This window comes from Astatotilapia calliptera, chromosome 4 (genome assembly GCF_900246225.1).
Source record: "Astatotilapia calliptera chromosome 4, fAstCal1.2, whole genome shotgun sequence".
NCBI classification, from domain to species: domain Eukaryota; kingdom Metazoa; phylum Chordata; class Actinopteri; order Cichliformes; family Cichlidae; genus Astatotilapia; species Astatotilapia calliptera.
Genome location: NC_039305.1, coordinates 12,513,252 through 12,533,918, shown reverse-complemented (window position 1 = coordinate 12,533,918; position 20,667 = coordinate 12,513,252). Strand labels below are relative to the sequence as shown.

General features: G+C 40.1%; 1 protein-coding gene across 4 annotated transcripts in view; it reads right to left on the bottom strand.

Moving 5' to 3' along the window:
* The window catches only part of LOC113020650 (brain-specific angiogenesis inhibitor 1-associated protein 2-like), a 51,122-nt gene that overhangs the window by 10,094 nt on the left and 20,361 nt on the right, over positions 1-20,667 (bottom strand). For all 4 annotated transcript variants that reach the window (XM_026164804.1, XM_026164806.1, XM_026164803.1 and 1 more), the window contains exons 4-6: positions 11,590-11,651; positions 9,682-9,753; positions 6,907-7,044 (exon numbers count right to left, since the gene is read on the bottom strand). In XM_026164804.1, coding sequence (XP_026020589.1) covers positions 6,907-7,044; positions 9,682-9,753; positions 11,590-11,651 — 272 coding nt within the window. The remainder of the gene's footprint in view (positions 1-6,906; positions 7,045-9,681; positions 9,754-11,589; positions 11,652-20,667) is intronic.

Here is a 20,667-nt window from a genome sequence, read left to right as displayed (position 1 = left end):
AGGAGAGAGCCTTACTCAGTAACTTTCTCTGGCAAGATTTTCCCTGCCGAGTGCTATCGAGGCACAGCAATTATGACTGAAGATCCCGCAGTGTGGAGGAGGAACTGCTCACAAAGACCCACTAATCCATTTTACATATTGGACAATAACAAATAACAGGTGTGTTAATGTCTGTACAAGAGTGAGTAATGTTAAAACAGCAGGAGGGAGAGATCCCAAACTTTAAGTTTGTCTAAACATGAATTCTGTAAAATGGGAAATGTCAGCGGGGACGGCACACAGACATGCACACGCATCGAAGGGTCAGTAAGTGGCGAGAAGCTATAGGGAGTCTTTTTTTTAACAAGATGAAATGGCATTTAGGTGTTTTTGTGACCACGTTCTTCCAAAGTGCGTTTACATTGCATTGAGTTTGCATTCAAATAGCTAAGAGTTTTGCAGACTATTCTAAAAGTAGGTCAAATGAGTCAACTTTCATGGCTTTAATACTGTACCATCTGCTAATAAATACTGACCTAGAAGAGTGTGTTATATTTACTTGCATTGATTTTTAACTAGAGTGAAAACTGGGGTTTCTTTTGGTTGAATGCTCTGTAAATATACTTCATTCAGGTCATCTATGTTAAACATAAATACACTGTTGCAAGAATAAGATATCGACAATGCACATTATTTACATGAGCACTTAAATCCATCATAGGAATTTAAGAAATTTAGCCATACATGCAAATTTTAATCTGTAGTCCCGCCAGGTTTATGATAAATATTCTTAAAAAGTAAAGTTTGGATTAGTCTGAATCTAATATTAGCTAAATTCGGCTGCTTCCTTAACATACGGGGTCACCGCAGAGGTTACTTTAGGTCTGCTTCGAATGACCTTCTGGTGCAACCTGTCATCTTTCAGGACCGAACTTGGATCTTCTCTTGTTCGGTGAAGGTGTAAACCACTGCATAGTAAAGCCACAAGTCTGCATCAAACATGATTCCTGGGTATTTGAATCTTACTGGCTGAAAAGAGAAAAATAGTTCATAACTTATGCTGCTGTTGGATCTCAGTGTGATTAATAGGTCCTAAGTTCAGTGTTCTTAATTAAAATAGAAGTTCGAGGGTTCCACATTGTGGCCCATTAAGACTGATGAAGTTGATCAAATTCCTCCCCGTAGGCAAATCTAAGATCCCACGGTGAGACCACGCAGCGCCGATGTACTGCATTTCATTGAGTAACCACCAGAGCACACTACTTCCCCACTGCCAGCAGTCAACACAACACTGATTCCATGCGTGTAGGAATATTTAAAGTGGCTAAATGATAGTGAACACAAACATTTTGAAAAAGATGCGTCCAGCCATTCGTTTGCTTATCTAATTCAGGGTCACAAGGGGAGAGGTGTGGGACTGTAGCCAGTACCCCACTTAGAAGCGGGGAACCGCTGGACAGGTTGCCAGTCTGTCTCAGGGTTAACACAGGAAGACAAACAACCATTCACACTCAGGTTCACACCTACTGCCAATTTATAATTAATCTAACATGCATGGCTGTCGATTGTGGGAGGAAGCCGCCGTACCTGGAGAGAACCCACACAGGCACAGGAAGAACATGCAAATTCGACAGAAAAAGGTCCCAGACGGCCGGTGGATTTGAACCCGGGACCGTCTTCCTGTGAGCAAACAGTGCTCACCACATTTTGAATTCCAGCCTTTTGTCACAGGAAGAAATTCACCTGCACCATTACACAATTCAATGGAGCCAAGTTGCAAATCAGGAAAGAGAAGGATGGAAGAATGATGCACATATTTTAGTCTACTGAGAGCTCTTTATTTCTTTTTCTTTTTTTTTACTACATTTTAATTTGGGGCATTCCTGCTCCCACCTGTTGCTTTCTTATTAAAGACTGCAATTTTGTTTTGGTATGAGTCATAGTCTACATTGCAGAGAGAATAAAGAGAGGGGGCAGAAAGCAAGAGAGAAATATGTCATACATCCGCCCCAAAGGTAGACAATTCAGCTTGCTAAAATGTATAAATGGGTCTTCAGTTATATCAGGGAAGCCACAAAATGACCATTTAAAGATCTGCTCCTCTTCTTCTTCTCATTTCTCTGTTGGAGTGACCCTTTTTTGTTTCTGCAGCCTGTGACTCACAGTCTGCTAGCCTTTCTAGCACTTCTAAGCAGAGCTAATAGGAGCAGCTCAACCAGTGTGCCCTCTCCACTTGTCAAATTCACAAGCCCCAAATTCTCAGTCATTCAAAAGGTCACCAAAGTAACCCAAGACAATGATGCAGTAAGAAAAAGCCTAAGCAAACACCAGCCACTATTATAGCTTAGGGACCTCAGGCTACATCATAGATCGAATGACTTGTTTTGCAAAGGTTATGAACATGAATGGAACCTGCTACAAGTTAGTGCAGTTCTTACATTCAGAGTTCACTGGATTAGCATATCTGCCTCTCTCTTTTTATGCCTCTTTACACTGACATATTCAGGACGAAATCCTAATAAGACAGCAAAAACTGCATGTGGCATTATGCACTCTGTTGCACTGTGTACCAACAGGGCTTTCCATAATTGCACGCAACGTGGAGGGAGGAGCGTTCACATCCTTCAAAAAGTGAAGAAAACTATAAGATTCAAAACATCAAAACTGTTTATACTCCGTTTATTCCTGTGGGGATTCGAGAGCATCTCATTGCACAGCTCAGAGCTGCTTAGGTCTGCTCTTCTGTTCCTTCCTCATCAGTACTCTTCGGATTCAAGAACTGTATTGTAATGCTTCAGGGCACGACAGAAGGAAACTACACATTACAGTGTCTTTGTCAAAGCTCATATCTTGTGCCTTTTTCGAGCTGTGCATGAATGTGAATGAATGTACCCACAATTCCAGGTTGGGATCACTTTTCATTTTTTTTAATGACACAGAGCTGAAGAAGCCCAGAGCTTATCAAACATCTAATGACATTAATTCTTAATCATGAACTCTTCTGTCTGTGACTGTCTGGGCTCTTATTAACAGCCTCTACAGAGCAAAGGAGTTTATCTAGATGAAACACCTTTCTATAGTACCTTTGTCCTCTCCAATGAACTACATAATGAACTGATTAGTATTCTAGCAGGCTTTGACCACTGAAGGCAAGAGAGAATGAGGAAGGGAGGAAATACAAAGGCACATATACCGAAGCGGGAGAGACAGTGGAGTGAGAGGAGAGGAAGGCGATCAATAAGTTTGCCAGACTGTTCAGACATACTTTACTTTTTAATGAAAAGAGAGGCCACGAAAAAAAGGAAATCTTTTTGCCTCTCATCTGCTAAAATAACAGAAATTTGGCCTAGGAGAAGGAAATGGTGAGTGCATCTTAGCAACTTTTAGTTGTGCTTTCTCAGTTGCTGGAGAAAGAACCATTTTCTATCTGCACAAAGTAAGCTGCGGACTTTATATCTGCAGCCGGTCACTTTCTATCTCTTTCTAGGTGGATGGTTGTCATTGTGCAGCGCAGGTCTTGTGGGAGTGCAGGGCTCTTTCCCTCTCTGTGTGTCGTCTTCCCTGCGGGGCTCAGGCACAAACGAGTTGACTTTTCTCTCACACGCCCACAGACATGATATGATCAGGGAGAGTGAGCGGGCTGAAAATGAGAAAGGGAGATTGATTTTTGCTTTTTTCTGCTAACTGACTGAACATTGTAGGTCCAGAGCTTTTCTGGTCATACAAACTCAGAAGAAGAGCTTCAGTTCTCTATGCCCAATAAGCAAAAGGTGTATTTTTTGATTATTGGGTAGTAGCTCTGTGATATTAGTCAGTTTATTTGCCCAACTACTGTGGCAACTACTTTCCTCTTGCACAGCCATTAAGAAAAAAAAAGATGGATTGATGCCCCCAGGGGTCTTTTGCAATCCTATTACAACTCTGAAGTCTATAATAAAGCTAAACTGTCAGTAGAATGTAAAGACAGAAAGCATTAATCTAAGTTGGCCTGTCATCGGGAATTTAGACCAATATTTTGAAATTTTACATCATTAAACTACTATTTGCACTTCTTTATTTCTGAAAGTTGCAGTTGCTGTTATAAAATTATGCCATGGGAACCTTACCACAGGTCTAATTATGTAGCACACGCTTCAGGTAGCCAGATACATGTAGCAACTTGCCATTCTTAGCTGAGCTTTATTGCTGTAGTGCCCTCAAACATCCGTCTCAATTCAAGCAGTGGTCTGAACAAAACCGGACGGCTACACACTGCGAGCTTTGATGCTTTATGATGACACTTCAGACGGCGTCTCTTCATGACATGCCTGACACCGTGGAACAAACTCAATGTGACACAGCAGTCAGATCAATCCAGCACTGCCATACTGCTCCAGACAGGATAGGGCAGATGTGTGACTAAGTGCGTGTCATAGCATGTAAACTGATCAGACAGAGGAGGAGCCTATTCTTCAAGAACCTGAAAAGCAAAGGAATGTTTTTAAACCCAGAGAACTCTGGAAGACAGCGCTATGCTTAAGTGAGGCTAGAATCATCAATCGGATTCTGTCATGGACGGCCACACTTCACGGCAAAGACCAACCCCGCAGTAATTACCCTACAAGTCTTGACCTGTTAGTTTGACATTTTTCCCTCCATCAGACTCAAGTTTCCAGCCTTGTGAAGGAACAGCAATCACACTGTTGACATTCTCTGCTGTGTCATTTTTCTCAGTTTGATATTGACACTGGCTACAGGACTAAACAAATAAACAGCATTTGAATAAAGCCTGACAATGAGAAAAGGAGTGCCTTTGCAGGAACGTGTTTTCTGCTGTCAAGCAGGTGGTCAAATGCTAGATAATGAACTATGAAAGATAACTAATTAAGTTATGTCTAACAGCAAAGAGTCTTTTCAACTCGTCAACATTCGTTTCACTTGAAGGACTCCCACAGATGCTGCTTTCCTATGGAAACAATCACGAAATGAGTGCAAGCGGTGCTTTGATCTCTTCGTGGATCCAGTTTCCATAATGCATGTAAACACTGAGTCAGCATTGTTTACAATTTGATTGCTTTGTTTTTTTAAAAATCATTTTCTTTTAAGTGATGATTAAACATTTGTTCTATACTTCACAGCAGGTTATAAAGTAAATGTCGAATTTCTAATAACTGTGCAAAAGACACACAGTACTGTGCAAAAGCGTTGAGCCATTGATCATTCCTTTATATTTTATTTCTAAAGGAGCTAGATATTCTGCTGTTTTTTTAAAGTGGTCTTGAGCAGCATTTCTCCAGGCTGTCAGTATTTCAAACATTTCTCTTTGGATATTTCCTGCTTTAGCACTCTTTTTTTTTTTGACCTATGAATGTTTGAAACATAAACAGGCACCTAAATCAAGGGATGAACCACTTTTTTGTCCACACGTAAAACACATCTTGGAAAAGAGCCAATTTTAGGTTGTATCTTTAGGCGTTTTGTAACTGGCAGCCTGTCACAGAACATGTAATCTGTTCTGATTTCTTGAGATGAATCTGCAAAAAGATGCCAAAGATAACACATTTTGACAGGCATAAAAAAAATAATCTTTTTGCATCAAGGTGATTCCTAGAGAGCTATTAGCTTAAAGATTGGCATATACCAGCATGGTGCACAGTGTTACCTTAAGAAAATTGAGGAAACCGTAGAAGTGGAGTGCAAAAGTAGTGGCAGAGTTAATAAAAATATTAATAGCAGATGAACTGTGTCTGAAAGTAATGTCTTTAAGAAATTTGGAAAAAATAAATAAATCACGATTTGATACAAGATAAAAGAGATGAGAAATGAGTGTTATGGAGTGATAAATCTAAAGCTGAAGTTGTTGATTTAAACATATGCACAGGACGTCAGGAGAGAGATACAACAGTGAGTTTCTACCCAGATTTTAGATTTTGATCCAACATGCAATCCCAACTAAAAAGCATCTCTTTGCCAGCAACGTCATTTTTCAGCATTACCACACACACTGCCAATGATTTAAAAGCATACCTGAATAGAAAGCCAAACAATGGACCACTATCAGTAACTAATTATCAGTACTAGATAGGACTATCAGTACTAACACTATCAGAACACATGTACTGGCCTCCCAGGAGCCTGGACCTCACCATTATCGAAGCAGTGTGGGAACTAAAGGTAGCTAACATCCAAAGCAGAGCTTTGAGAAGCCTGGTGAACTCTTCCTGAAGATTACTTAAACTACAAGAAAGCTTGGCTAAGACAGTTCAGGCTGTGATACGCTGTAGTATTATTAGGATAATCATTTTATTAAGCAACTAGAACACAGAAAAAATTGGATAAATAGTATACTTAGATAACATCCGGCTATGACTTTTTTTTTTTTTTTAAACCATCAACATTTGATGTATAACATCCTCAGATTTCTGTCATCGTATCTAGCCCATTTTTGATAATTGAGTCATCTATTTTGTGTCACATTTGCAGGCTGTGCTTTTACTCACCCCATTAAAACGTTGATCAAAGCTTTGCGCTGTAACATACTGGCTGAGTAAAGTGCACACACCTCGGTACATGAATTAGTGTAGTTATTTCCTCACGCATGTTCTTGTCAAAGTGCTTGTCATACATGTCTCAATGTAATAAAGATTGTTAAGGGTGCACAGTTCATAATCAAACCTCCACTATTTGCCTTCCCACTCAGGACAACTCCTCATCACCACCACATCCTAGCTGTTTTGAGTCTTATAAGTCACCCAAATTCATGGAAATCCTGCTGAAACTAAGCACAGCAGTCCATCTGACTTGAGAAACTCAAGATTTGGTTTGTTATTTCTGAATTTTGTTCTTGTCATTTCTGTTCTTGGGTGCTTTGCATGCTTAAATGTTGCCCTTTCATTGTAATAATTGCAAATGTTTGAAGACATGCAAAAACTCTCAAAACAGGCTCACCTGTATCTCTTTTTCTCCATACTTGGAGGGGTTCTTGCTGCCCTGGCTCTTTCTGCGCAGCTTCTTTAGTTCAGCTTGGCACTTCTCCAGACTCTCCCCTTTGCTCTTGTGTTCCATCTGGTATTTCTTCAGGGCAGCCTACGTGGGGCAGCAAGTGGTGCACAACACAAAATTAGACTTCCTAAAACAGGGCCGCAAATTAAATAGTCTGAGTGAGAAAAAAACAAAAAGGCAGAGAAATAAATGAGGCAAGTAACAGGAATGAAAACCATTTCCCAAAGGTTTTCAGGCAAGTTTGAAGCTCAGAAGAAAACTAAAAAACAAAAGTCTGGATTCCACCCATAGCACAAAAGCACAGAAATAATTTGCTAGAGTTCTGAAACATGCTACAGTTTTATGATACACCAGAAAATTATTTTTTGTATGGCACTGATGCTGCAAGATAGGATAATTTAAAAATGTCCCAAAGCAGTCTTTTTTAATTAATGCAATTTACATAATCTTTTATAAGCTCTGGGACTGCTTCTTTTTGACTGATTTAACATCTGCACTGCTTGCGATTGTGTCTCCTAAAGCATTTGCTGTCACTAAGTACTTTCTCAACCTGGTTAAAATTGATTTTCATGATGTAAAATGGGCAACAATCAGTGAGATCCAACAATGTTTAAAAAAAAAAAAAAAAAAAAAAAAAAACCAAAACAAAACCAATGCATGATTGCTTGTAAAAATGATAAAAGCTATTCATTAGTGTTGTTTTTTAAACCAGAAATGTACTTTGATTAATATAATTTGCTTATTTATTCATTTATAAGCAAAACAACTTTGTTTCCAGGCTTTACCAGCTCTGTTGCTATAGAAACAGTGCCTAGTGTGACAAAGCTCATGTGGTTTCAGTACACGGCAAAATTGGAGAGCTCATGCATGAGGGTTCAACACCCACATTTGCATACTGTAAGTCACTGAAGATGCAGGTAGCATATTCTAGGTATTCTGAAAAGGCACAGAAAAGAAGCCGCTGTTGTCACCAGGAATCTAGCAGTATGACACATGCGGTTTTTCAATTTCATAGCTGAGAAAAGGGTGGCTTACTTCTATAGGATTGAGCTTGACTGAAATCCTGTAAACAGCACAGACCTCCCCAACACCACACTTAAAAAAAAATGGCTGGGATTTTTTTGGCCACTACTAAATAGTTTAACATAAGAAGTCCCTCTGTTTAATATGTTTTCACAAAAGAAAAATTACCAAAATACGTCTGTGCACCGGTTATCCAGTTTGTAACACAATAACAACGAATATGAATAACCCATCCTTTCATTACCTCAGTCCTTCCAGAAAAGCAGTGCACACAGCATTTGCTGTTCTGCTATTGACATTTAATTTAAGTCCTGGGAGCTGTGGATCTATTGTGAACACACTTTAGCACATAAATCATAGCAGTGAGTAGAAACAGAACAATTGACTATTGAGTAAGTTTGCCCTGCAGGGTATATAAAGTAATATCCCAAGCATCCTCTTTGTTGAGCTGAAATTCACCCCCTAATTAAAGCTAAAGCCAGTACACTTTCATGCGTTTACTACACAACTCTCCATCATTGGGTATTATTCCAGACAGATAACTGGTTTGTGTGCTTAAAGCAGATTAGAAACAGAGGCGTCAGATGGTGAACTTTGGTATGCGTTGAGAATTTGACCCTTGTTTTGAAGGCTGATTTGACTGAGATGCTTCTCTTTGCTTCTATTTGCTTTTTGGAATTCAGTGTTATTCAGTCCAAACTCTGATGTGGATTTCATGGAGCACAAGCAAAATAGAAGAAAAGAGAGAAAAATCCCCCAGAGGAAACACGCCAGTCTTTCTGAACTCAGTCAAAGTTTCAGATGATTATTTCAAAAAGTCTGAGGTAAAGTGATCACTATTGTCACTGCAGCAGATCAGAAAGGCATCCATATTAAATGATGGTTGTTAAAGGCTCGGGGAAATTCCCAGAAATAAATGTCTGAAACTGCAGAAGAATGAGAAATTTATATTAGATGTATAAGAGAGTCAGCAATTCAAGATGGTTTCTAACACATCTCACGGCTTTAATATTAACTCAATATAACACCATCTGAGTTTACTGATAGGTCTCCCTGTTAAATGACACCCACCCTCCCAATTAAAAAGCAATGTTATATAAAGAGTGTGTGTGAGTGAGTAGCTGGGTGCTGAAGCAGCTCATAACGTGGTCCTTCCAACAAAACCGTACAATAATGGTAGCGTCCCATCCCCCAAAACAAGGCACAGCAGTACTGCTCTACACTCAGGCTGCAACCCACTCATTCTAAAGATATCACATGTAGACCAGCTTCACAGCGCTTACACACAACACACTCCAGGAGGGGTTTATTATAATCAGTCTACCCTTGACGGGGTGAGTAGACTTGAATGTTATTATGTTATTTCAAAACATCTCCTTTCCCAGACAGACCCTTTAATTGTCTCAGACTTTGAAATAGTTGAGAACACACGCACACACACACACACACACACACACACACACACACACACACACACACACACACACACACACACACACACACACACACACACACACACACACACACACACACACACACAGAGCTTTACCTCCATCTCTGTAATCATTTAAGGTCAAATCAAGCCGTAACTAATTCGATGCCACATTACATGAACTGTTAAAATAAGCTCACATATGGAGTGCACTTATGAAGTGGCGCTCTCCTCTGGATTTGGAAGCACAATGTACAAATACTCACAGTCAAATAACGAGCATCCAGGTCCACCTTCTTCTCGAGCTCGGACAGGAGCTCATTGTGGAAGGATTTCAGCTGGAGAAAAAACGCAAAAGATTTAAGTTAACATGTCAGTTCTTGTGTGGTAAGTGAGATAACATACAGAAACAATATTGTCCTGTGATGTCAATTTAACTTAATGTTCAAAAAATGGGAATTTAGGTAAAGCTCTGCTAATATCCCATATATGTATTTGTCTAAACCACAACAATGTTTCCAAAAAATTTGGAATGCTATATGAAATATTCATAAACCAAAAGGCAATGGCTATCAAATCATTTAAACCTTTAAAAATTCATGTAGCACTCAAAACAAAAGAAAAAGGACAGAAGCAGCAAAAGACTGAAAATGTTATATAATGAATGGAAAGGGAAAAAAAGAATCTAATCTTAGACAGGAAAAATGTTTGGCTATAACAAGAGCCTCTGGGAGAATGCTTGAAAAGTGAAGATGTGGAGGGATTTACTACTTTGAATGAGAATGTGGGCAAAGAGTTTAACAAGTCTTAAAGTCTAAAACTGCAACAAATTTTGGATTTTATCATGCATAATGCCGTGTATTAGTGGTAGACTAAACCCAGGTGCTCCTCTCTTAAATCAAATTCAAGATGGTACCCCACAGATAGTCGCACATATACACTATAATGCCAAAAGTATTTGCTCGTCTGTCTTCACACACGTATGAACTTGAGAGACCTTCTTAATCCATAAGGTTTAATATGACGTTGGTCAACCTTTTGCAGCTCTAGCACCTTTAACTCTTCTGGGAAGGCTTTCCACAAGGTTTAGAAATGTGTTGATGGGAATTTATGACCAGTCTTTCAGAAGCAAAGTCAGATACCGATGTTAGACAAGAAGGCCTGGGTCGCAGTCTCAACTCTGATCGTGTTGAGGTCAGGGCTCACACCAAACTAGCTCATCCATGTCTTTATAGACTTTGCTTAGTACAATGGTGCACATTCATGTTGGAACATGAAGGGACTGTCCCCAAACTGTTCCCAACAAGTTGGAAACGTATAATTGTCTAAAATTTCTTGGTATGTTGAAGCATTAAGCGTTTCCTCCACTGATACTAAGGGGCTGTGCCCAACTCCGAAAAACAGCAACCCCCCACTCCATAATCCCACCTCATTGCATTTGGTGATGTAAGGCTTGGATGCAGCTGCTCGGCCATGGAAAATTCACCCTCGGTCTACGACTTTGTGGCTGAGTTGCTGTTGTTTTCAATCGCTTCTCCTTTGTTATAAAACTACTAACACTTGATTGTGGAATATTTATTGGAAGGAAATTACTCAACTGGACTCGTTGTCCTATCACGATACCATGCTGGAATTTACTGAGCTCCTGAGAGTGACCCATGTCTGTATGCCTTAATTTTACACCACCGTGGCCATGAAAGTGATTGGAACACCTGAATTTATTTAAATGCGTGAGTGAAAACTTTTGGCGATATAGCATACATCCAAAATAAATGACTAAAGGGCAGCAATGAGGGCAATGACATTTTTCTATTATTTTTCTGTATTAGATGCACAGCAGTAACTTCTGGATAATGCAGCAAAGAAGAAAATTGCCCAGAGCGCCATACTGCGCAATTAACTCACTCGACTTTCCCAACCACCTCCTGTGTTAGCAATGTGGATGATATAGCCTCAGCAGGCCTATTCATTCAATACCAGTTTATGTTCATTTAACATCACTTATCCCATACTGTCAATAGCTCCGGGCAAAATTTGTGTCATTACTGGGCAAATTGTTTTGGGAGCAGAGCCACACCACCAAACTAATACTGATCTACCGTTAAAAGATTTAAATTGTATCCATGTAGTGTTGAGCTGCACAGTTAGAAACCTTTTGAGCTCAGAATACAAACCATCTCCTCTAGCTGCACTTGGATCTGTCTGTGGACCTCTGCCATCTGGAACAGCACATCCCCTACACAGAGAGAAACAGGGAGACAGAGAAGAAACACATGAACAGTGCTCCACAACATGAGCAGAAAACAGAGAGAACAGGGAACCACAAGAAAAACAAAACAAAAAAAAACTTTGAAACAAGAAAGAGATTAAACGAGGAATGCAACAGAGAAGAAACAGAGAGACCCCGTCTTGCAACGCCCATGCAGTAGCAATACAAGACGCACAAACATACAGGACAAGTGACTTGCAACTGGGACGATGAAGAATGTTATGAAAGTTTGTTTTTTGGCCCAAGATAGCAGAAAACCGAGGCAGGGAAGCAACATCAAGTGATGGGGAAAAATGAAAAGAGAATGAAGTGAAAAACAAAATCTGGGGGAAGCAAAAGGCTCAAATTAAATCTAGTTGTTCAAGGGTAAAAATACTGATGTCTTGTGGAGATCAAACATAGTGCCTTTCTTTCTTTGATTACTAGGCAGTGTAATTTATAGTGCAACAACAACAAAAAAAGAAACACCTAAAAGAAAGGTTAAACTCTCCACAGAATAAACAAGTTAAACAGCCAAAACGTAGAGATAAGGTAGGGTCATGCAGCTACTGAGGTTTTAATGTTTATATACCTACAGACTGCCTCTTCTGACTGTGCAGTGCATTGTCAAGAAAAGGAATACAAAGAGCAACATTGAGCAAAGGACACACATACAAACATACAGAGACAGGCCTGGTGTAAAGACAGTGTGAGATATACATGTACAGAAATATGAGACACATATTTTCCAAAGCCCCTTTAGATCTATCAGACATGCTACATGCTCTATATTTAATGACAAGAGATTGAGAACTTCAGTAAGTGGCTACAGCACTGAGATATGAGTTTAGTTTTGGTTTCATCTATAAAATAAACAAAAGTTTTGTCATAGCATTACGTATTGAAACCTTCAATTAAAGGTTCCAAGAAATTAAAAGCATGACTGGAAAAAAGTTAAAGATGAAAGTCTGGGTAAAAAAACAATTCTCTATTACTCTGTCTCCGCAGACATTAATGTTGCGACCATTTTATAAAAGCATCAAATAAGGACAAAGCACTTTATTTCCTCTCCTGTTGCAGCCTCTTTTTGAAAACTGACCTAGGAGAGCACATCTCAACCCACCTCAAAATGCTCCATAAGTAAAACTCGCTACTCGAGCTGAAGTGGTTTCAGAACAAACTTTTATTCTGCACCAAAGGGCTTTGGAGTGGTCTCCTTCGCAACAAACAGCAAGCGCGGTGCAAACCGGTGACACTGAAGTGACCACGACAGAGCTGACTTTGACAGTTCAAAGAAAAACACAAATCCAAAGTTTATACAGAGCTGTGAAACTTGAGCTTGGTGTTTACACCGTGGGGGAAAGGAAACTGCAATATGCACTCAGCATTCTGCAAGAAAATTGTTAACAGTAGCATAACGTGCAGTGAATGAAACGCTTTTCTAGCACAGCTACTTTTAACCCCATCCAGCATCTAGAGGCAGCATATAGATGCATATTAAATTGCACAAAACACTGCATACTGTAGTTTATTAGGATATTTATTACTGCATTTGCCAGCAATTCTGACTTATAGTACAGTAAAGTGACAGAATTAAAATTCCACTTTTACAATTTTGCTGACCTGCTTATCACCAGAAAACCTGTGTGCGCAGCAAAAAAACTGACATCTTATCAAGATTTTTTTTCCTCCTTCATCACTTGCTAAATTTACTGCAATCAATGACACTACAACGCCTGATGAGCTCATCACCGAATGCCCTAGACAGCAACGCCTTTTGCTCATGTTGCAACCTGCCTGCTGATCTTGCGCCTCACAGGGGTTGAGAAGGAGGCCAAAGCATCCTGTCAGTTCCCAGCAGGCCTGCTAAGCAGCTTACAGATACTCATCCCTGATCACAGCCCTTCAGGCTTAGAAACTGTCATTCTGTTGGTGGCTTCAACTAGCTAGATCAATTAACTAATGAGTATCCATCACCCTGCTGCTGACAAAAGTACACTCGCACATCATGTACAGTGGCAGTAAACAGGCAAAACAGGGTATTTGGAAGATGCCAGAAAAGGCACAAAAACACATTTTCAAAAAGATATCATCCTGTCATCTGTAGTTTCATTACTGCAGTACGTACAACGTCAAAGCATATTTTACAAGCGAGAGAGAGAAAGAAAACACACACTTTGGGGATACAAATTGCTACCATGGCAACTTCAACATCACATAAAAACAGCAACAGCAACGTGGGCATCTTTCAATAGCAGTTAACATCAGAGCATTACATCTAAAATTAATAAAGAAGCAAAAATGAGAAAAATCGGAATGTGTTTTGCAACGCTATTGGTTTCTACGGAAAGCATGTGTCATGCACGACAGCTAGTGACACTTGGTGTTTAGAGCAACCAGCCTGATAAGGATATCCGCATACTATCAAGGACTGACATGACAGGTTGCTCACCATAAACTCAGATACAGATACACACCTACGTATGGGATATGCAGAAAAACACCGGTAAATAAACTTTCATGGACTTGTCATTCTAGTATCAATATTTCCCAGCGCACTTGAACCTCGCCTGTGTCCCTGGCTGACAAAAACAATAGTTTCTTTGTTGTGAGGTGATCTGGTTTATCTGCACCTGCAGCTCTGCAACAAGCAGCCACACGCCTGCTAGCTTAAACCACTGAGTCAGAGAAGGAAGCATGCCTGCAAGACTCCAGTGCATGCATATGAACAGACTGTCCCCTGAAGTATGACATCAGCTTGTGTAGATGTATTGACTGCTTGTGTAACAGCAGCCATGATACACCCACACAGGTGGAGATAGAGAAAAAAAAAAAGTGAATAACAGAATGTGGGCTATGGTGAAGAAAATATATATATATAAAAACTGGAAGTTTGCAACACGAGAGACAGAGATGGAGAGAATGGAGGTGGATGGAGAGACACTGAATCACTGGTGAAGGTCAAACCAGATTCACTAAGGGTTGTCATGGAAGCAGGATAATGCGAGGGTCGTTGCCATGGAAGAAGCTACAAGATGAGGAGCAATGCTGGCAAAATGTTGTGTTACAAAACACAGCTGAAAGATCTCCATCCTTACAATCAACCATCATTGCATCCGCATATAAAATCTCCCGGGGAGGAGAGTGGTGTGCGGCTTGCCTGGGGAGTCTGAGTAAAGTACAATGTGTGTGTGTGTGTGTGTGTGTGCACACAGTTTCTGTGACTAAGCAGGGATGTAAACGCTAGCCTACCTGGCAAGCCAAGCCACAAGGGAAACAACTACACTGTAAGTAGGCAAGTATAATGGGACAGCAGTATAATGTGTGAGACACAGATAATAGCTGAGACTCTGGATGGCCCAGGGTGTATGCTGCACATGTGTAGTACACTGTGGAAGCACAGCTTCTGAGGCCAGCTTGTATTTAAAGTTCATCCATCTCCTTCTCTCGTAAAGACGCAGACACACACCCGTGTACACGTAGGTTCTGTAAACTCAACGATAAACTCTGTTTGAACTCGTTTCCCCACTTTGCTCATTCATGTAGCCTCTCACAGGAGGAGAAAAAAATACTGATGCATGTTTGACATCTGGCTTAAATTAGAAGCTTAGCAGTCACAGCTGTTCAACCTACTAGCCTGATATAAGTTTGCCCAGCAATGGTGTCATGCATGTAGGCCATAATAAAGGCTTAACAGGGAAATATGTAATGGCTGAAGGGAAGTGAGGCAAAGTTTAAAAATGTATATCATAATCTTGACTTTAATTCTGAGGTAGAGGTAGACAGCACATTCAAATGATCAGGCATCATTAAACCAAAACCTTTATTTTTTTTGACTGCTGACCTAATAATTTAAAACCAAAAATATGCATATTTTCAGTTTCACAATGGCCTTTTTTGAATATTTAATGCTACCGCAGGGGCAGTAGAGACTGAAAATTTTGCATCTTTTGAATAATAATGATTTTTCTTTTAAGAAAAACAACTAACACTAAAATTATTTTAAGTAGTGGACTATGATCTCACTAAGTCATGTATGTAAAGCTAGGGGTTTACATGCATGACTCAATACATTTATGACAACGTAAACTTGTGTGGGGTGCCGATATAGTTCACTGGGTTGAAAAGTCACCCATATGCTAAAGGATCACTGCAGGAGACCATTTCCTGTCTGTCATTCTCCCCATACATCTAAACTGTTATATGTGTTTTGCGGGGTCTCCTCTGGGAGTATAAGAGCTGCATGTACTTTAGTAAACTAGTGGAAACCTGCATAAAGCTGAACAAAGTCTGGCACCATGACTGATACTTTGATTGCTGCTGCACAACCCCCCTTGTGCAATAGCAACATCGAATACTGTTTATCTGCCGTAGATATCTTTTTAGACCTCACACTTCTTTTGTCCTCCACTTGTCCAGTTGGAGCTTTTTAAGCTTGAATGACTTATAGGTCAAAGTTAAGTGGCTTAACAAATGAAACCTCCCTCCAAAAATGATCAGAGGATTGGACTGAAAGTGAATAAAAAAGCAGCTAAAATCCACAGAAAAACTTTGAGACTTTCAGAAAGCATGGAGAACTACAGTATTGCTTAAGAACACTCCAAAAGTTACAAGAAAGTCTGACTCATTGAAACCAAAATATAAAGAAATACACAGTACTGTGTTTGTGATGTGGAATTCTTTTGTCTCACTGTCCTGACACAAAGACGTCTAAGAATCAAAAGTATCAACTTCAGAGTGAAAAAAAAAAAAAGTTCAACACAATCTAGGGTAAGTTAGGCAAAGAGACACCAGGAGGTAGGACAGGGAAAAGTGAAGAGACCTGGAAAATCCCTGAAGAACACAGCTGTCATGTCACACAACAATGTAACAAAACAAAAAGAGCATTCAAAATAAAAGAGCAATAGCCTTTATCTCACATTACATTTGAATCCCTAATACAGCATAGTTTTATCAAATGCTATAAGGCTATAAGAAAAACAAAACAAAAAAAAAGAGCACAGTCATGTTGAAATAAGAAAAAGAAAAAAAAAGAGTGGTTGCTTTGAAAATCTAACTAAGCTCTTTAACCATGAGTGTGTGTGTGTGTGCGCGCGCTACTTGACCCTGAAAGAAAGCTCTATGTAAACCAGGGCATCTAAACACAACAGAGTACACTAATGCACCACTGAGAGGAAACAACAGCAGACTCACTGGGGCTTCTAAAGTGCATTGATCTGTTTTGTATAGGCTACACCCTAAGAGTTGCTGCTAGTGGATTATTTCCCATGTACAAGCCCAGACCTACAAATACACACACTCTTTTGGATCATGGCATAGAAATAGTAGACAAGGTTTTAAATGATGACATAAAAATCTGATTTGCATAAATAGATGTTGGATGTGGACATACTGGTTTGATCACACTTTCACACTGGCATGGCACTAACTGCTGGTTTTCATTGGTGGCAGTCTAACCAGCAGAAGTTAAATGTGCTGTAGCAGTCATTTTGGCAGTGGAGCACTCTGCAGCAGAGAAGAAGCTGCTCCTGGCCAGTTGAAGGCAGAGCTGTTTCTGTAAAAGATACATTTTTAAAAAATGTATACAGCACCTGTATGTTTCCCACTTCCAGCAGAGATCAGGGTTAGCAGCTTGCGAATATTGGAAAGCACAACAACCCAACAGCATTAGGTCACTATGCTGGTGACGTTTAAGATTAGAATTACTTCATCTTAGCATCCAATTGGGCTAAGCTATATGATATGCTGAATATTAAAAGGCTCAAGGTGGCTCTATCAGCTTTTACCTCTTTACTCACTTAGGAATATCTACCCTCAACAAAGTGTGCACCATCTCTTTAAGAGGGCACTAAGGTACACTTTCCATGGACTATCTGTATTTGGTAGAATAAATAGGTAGATTTGCAGATGGCTGAGCCTACATTTGAGCACAACAAACATATTGATTGCTGTAACTAATCGTTCAGATGAGACTATCAAGAACCACCAAGTTGCCTAGCAACATAGTGTGTATACGTGTGAGTATATGTGCTAATATGCATTTTTGTGGACAGCTGCTGTGTAGTTTATATTGATTATACATCTCTGCATTGTCTACCTTAGTGACCTTTTATTAAAGTGACAGATCTACACAACCTCGATTTTGCGTAGGATTACTTTAACAGTAACCTTTACACTGAGCCTTGAGTAAAATTGTCCAGTACTATGCCGTTTCCTGCCATGAACAAATGAAGGGCATTGTGAATGTGTGTAGATGGAGACTGTAGGGGCCACTAGCTTCCCAGCATGCAATGCGTATCTCAGAAATAGAGCAGGATAAGGCAGAGACCCCTGGGATGGTGGCACAGAGCTAAGAAAAGAGCTCCTCTGCTCTCATTTAAACAGGGACAGGTGCTGGAGGAGGAGAGAGGTAGGCCACACTAAAGACAGACAGAGAGAGCAAGCGAGACAGACAGACCGTTAAAGAGACATGCATGTATAAAGTATGTGTATTCAAATACAGCATGTCAAAGTTAACTCCTCATGTCCCAGTATTTACTCTCAGCAACAACCATGTCATTTACTGTAGTCTTTTAGACAGCATACAATTACAGGCAGATATTTAATGCCTGTGTCCCAGGTCCATTAACCTAAAAAAGACAGTTATGCTACATCAGTTTGCAGCCTCATTTTCCCAGAGTGTACCACTTTTTTCTACAATAATTACTGGGAGGAATATGAGTTTTTGTGTGCGAGTGTGTGCTTTTAATATTTGCCTCCCTTTTTTTTTCCTAATGCATGTTATTTCCCGAAAGACATGTCTTTGTGCTGAATCATGCAAGATGTTATTAAAATTTAGCTATTAGCAAGGCTAGAGAAGCTGATAAGAGGGGATGAAATATATTTGATTTCCTCTGGCTGGGGAGTCTAAAGTGTATGCATTTCACATTCTTGCCCGGGTTGTTGAAAACAGAAGAATAAATCAAATGGCCAAAGGGGAGTTTGTTTTATTGTTAGCCAGAGACAGGGTAAATGAAAGTCACAGCAAATATAAAAACAATATGATATCTACGAAATTTCTGTGCTTGCACAGGTTTTTAGAAAAAGCTCTCACTGAAATGCTGACATTTAGGACAGCATAATGGAACACACCCAGCCAAGCACAGGCAAGTTTTAAAGAAGAACAGACTGACCATACTGAGTCTTAAAGAGGCCAAAACATTCCAGCATACCTTCAGTGAAAAGTCAGTCATGCAGATCCATGATACTCAAGTGCACAAACTAATGTGCTGACTTTCACTGGTTAGAGGGAAACCACCAAGTATACATCTTGAAAGCTACTGGCATGGACAGCCGCAATAAATCAGTGTTTTCAATTGTGCATCAGGAGATAGAGCAGGTCATCTACTAATCAGAAGGTTGATGGCTAAGTCTCTGACTGCTCTCGTCTGTGTGTCAAAGGCCAAGATACTGAACCTGAGTTGCTCCTGATGCGTTCAGCAGAGTAAGAATGCATGTAAATGCTAGACGTAAAGCACTTAGGCATAGAGAAAAGTGCATGTTCGAATGTGTGTGTGAACTGGTGAATGGGTTGTTGTGCAATGTGCTTTGAGCGCTCGAGTAGAAAAGCACTAGTCTATTTGCAATACACATAGCCCATGTTATGCAGCAAGAAAATGCAGACAAGACAACCGATTCAATCTACCATGATTCAGGCAATATTTCAGACATGCAAAGTTATGTGTAGACTCTTAATTCTATTTAGGTCATATTCATTTGAACTCTGAAATCAACTGAGTAGAGCAAGAATAGCCAACACACCAGACTTTGAAGCAAGACTTTTTCTGGAAAAATAGGGAAACTTAACTGACTGGCAGAAATCTAACCAACCAGCCTTGAGAAATTTAAAAGAGGGCTTGTTACAGTGACGAATCAAAATGCTTGAAATTTCCGGAGGAGTTTAAACCTGTAAACTGCCTTAGCTACAGGCGTAGTCGTAAATAACATGCCTCTAGCTTCAAATGGATATAAACACAATGAAGAAGGGCTGGTTGGTTGGTACTGTTGTAAATACCTCCAGCCCCACAAATACCACATTTCCCTAAAAGGGTTGGAGAGCCCCACAAGCCTCACTGAGGTTATAATTGCTCACTCCCTCCAGACCTACATGAAGAGAGAGAGATAAAGTAAGAGTAGGATGGCAGACACAGCGAACGAAAGAAAAGAAAAAGAAACGAGGGAGGGAGAGCAGGTGTGTGTGTGTGTTAGTGTGCATGTTCATGCATGTGTGTGGGTGGCAAAGTGACAGGCGATGATTAGCCCAACCAGAGGAGGATATGTGGGAGGGAGTATGTGGGAGTAGTGGGGCTGGTGAGAGAGAGACTCTAGGCAGAGATCTACACAAGTGGATTAAAAGAGCTCTCATACTATATAAACACATAGAAATGGCACATGGTTTATGTACAAACACACAAAACGATGTAAAGTATAAAAGGCATGAATGCACATGGAGTACAGCGCACACCAGGGTGGATTCCTGTGGGAACACGCTTTGTTGTCAAGGTGTTGTAAAGAATCAAGCTAGGCTACACTGTGTGTTGATTTGATAATGAAAACAGGCAACAGAGGCAATCATTTTCACAAAGTAATTTCATCCCTCACTGTGCAAGTGTGTGTGAGGGGGTCAAAGATGACAGGAAAAAATAAAAAGCCAGGAGAGAGGAAGGAGATGGTTAGCATCTGCAGACTCTTAGGTGTGTAGGCGGGACCGTTTGCGCCCATCTCTAACTGAGCTTTTAACAGGCTTTAAAGAGGTGCAACAAGAGCTCAAACTCATACGTGCATGTGTGAACATGCGCAAACAAAAAGAAAACGGGGGGAAAAAGATGCAGATTACCTTTAAAGGACATTGAGCCAGTCAGCTCAAACACAGCTAGTCCACAGAACAAATCAATCCGTTTTAATGGATTCTAGCTTGCTAAGGTAGAATCCATTAAAGCACTCACATCAACTGCATTTCTTACAA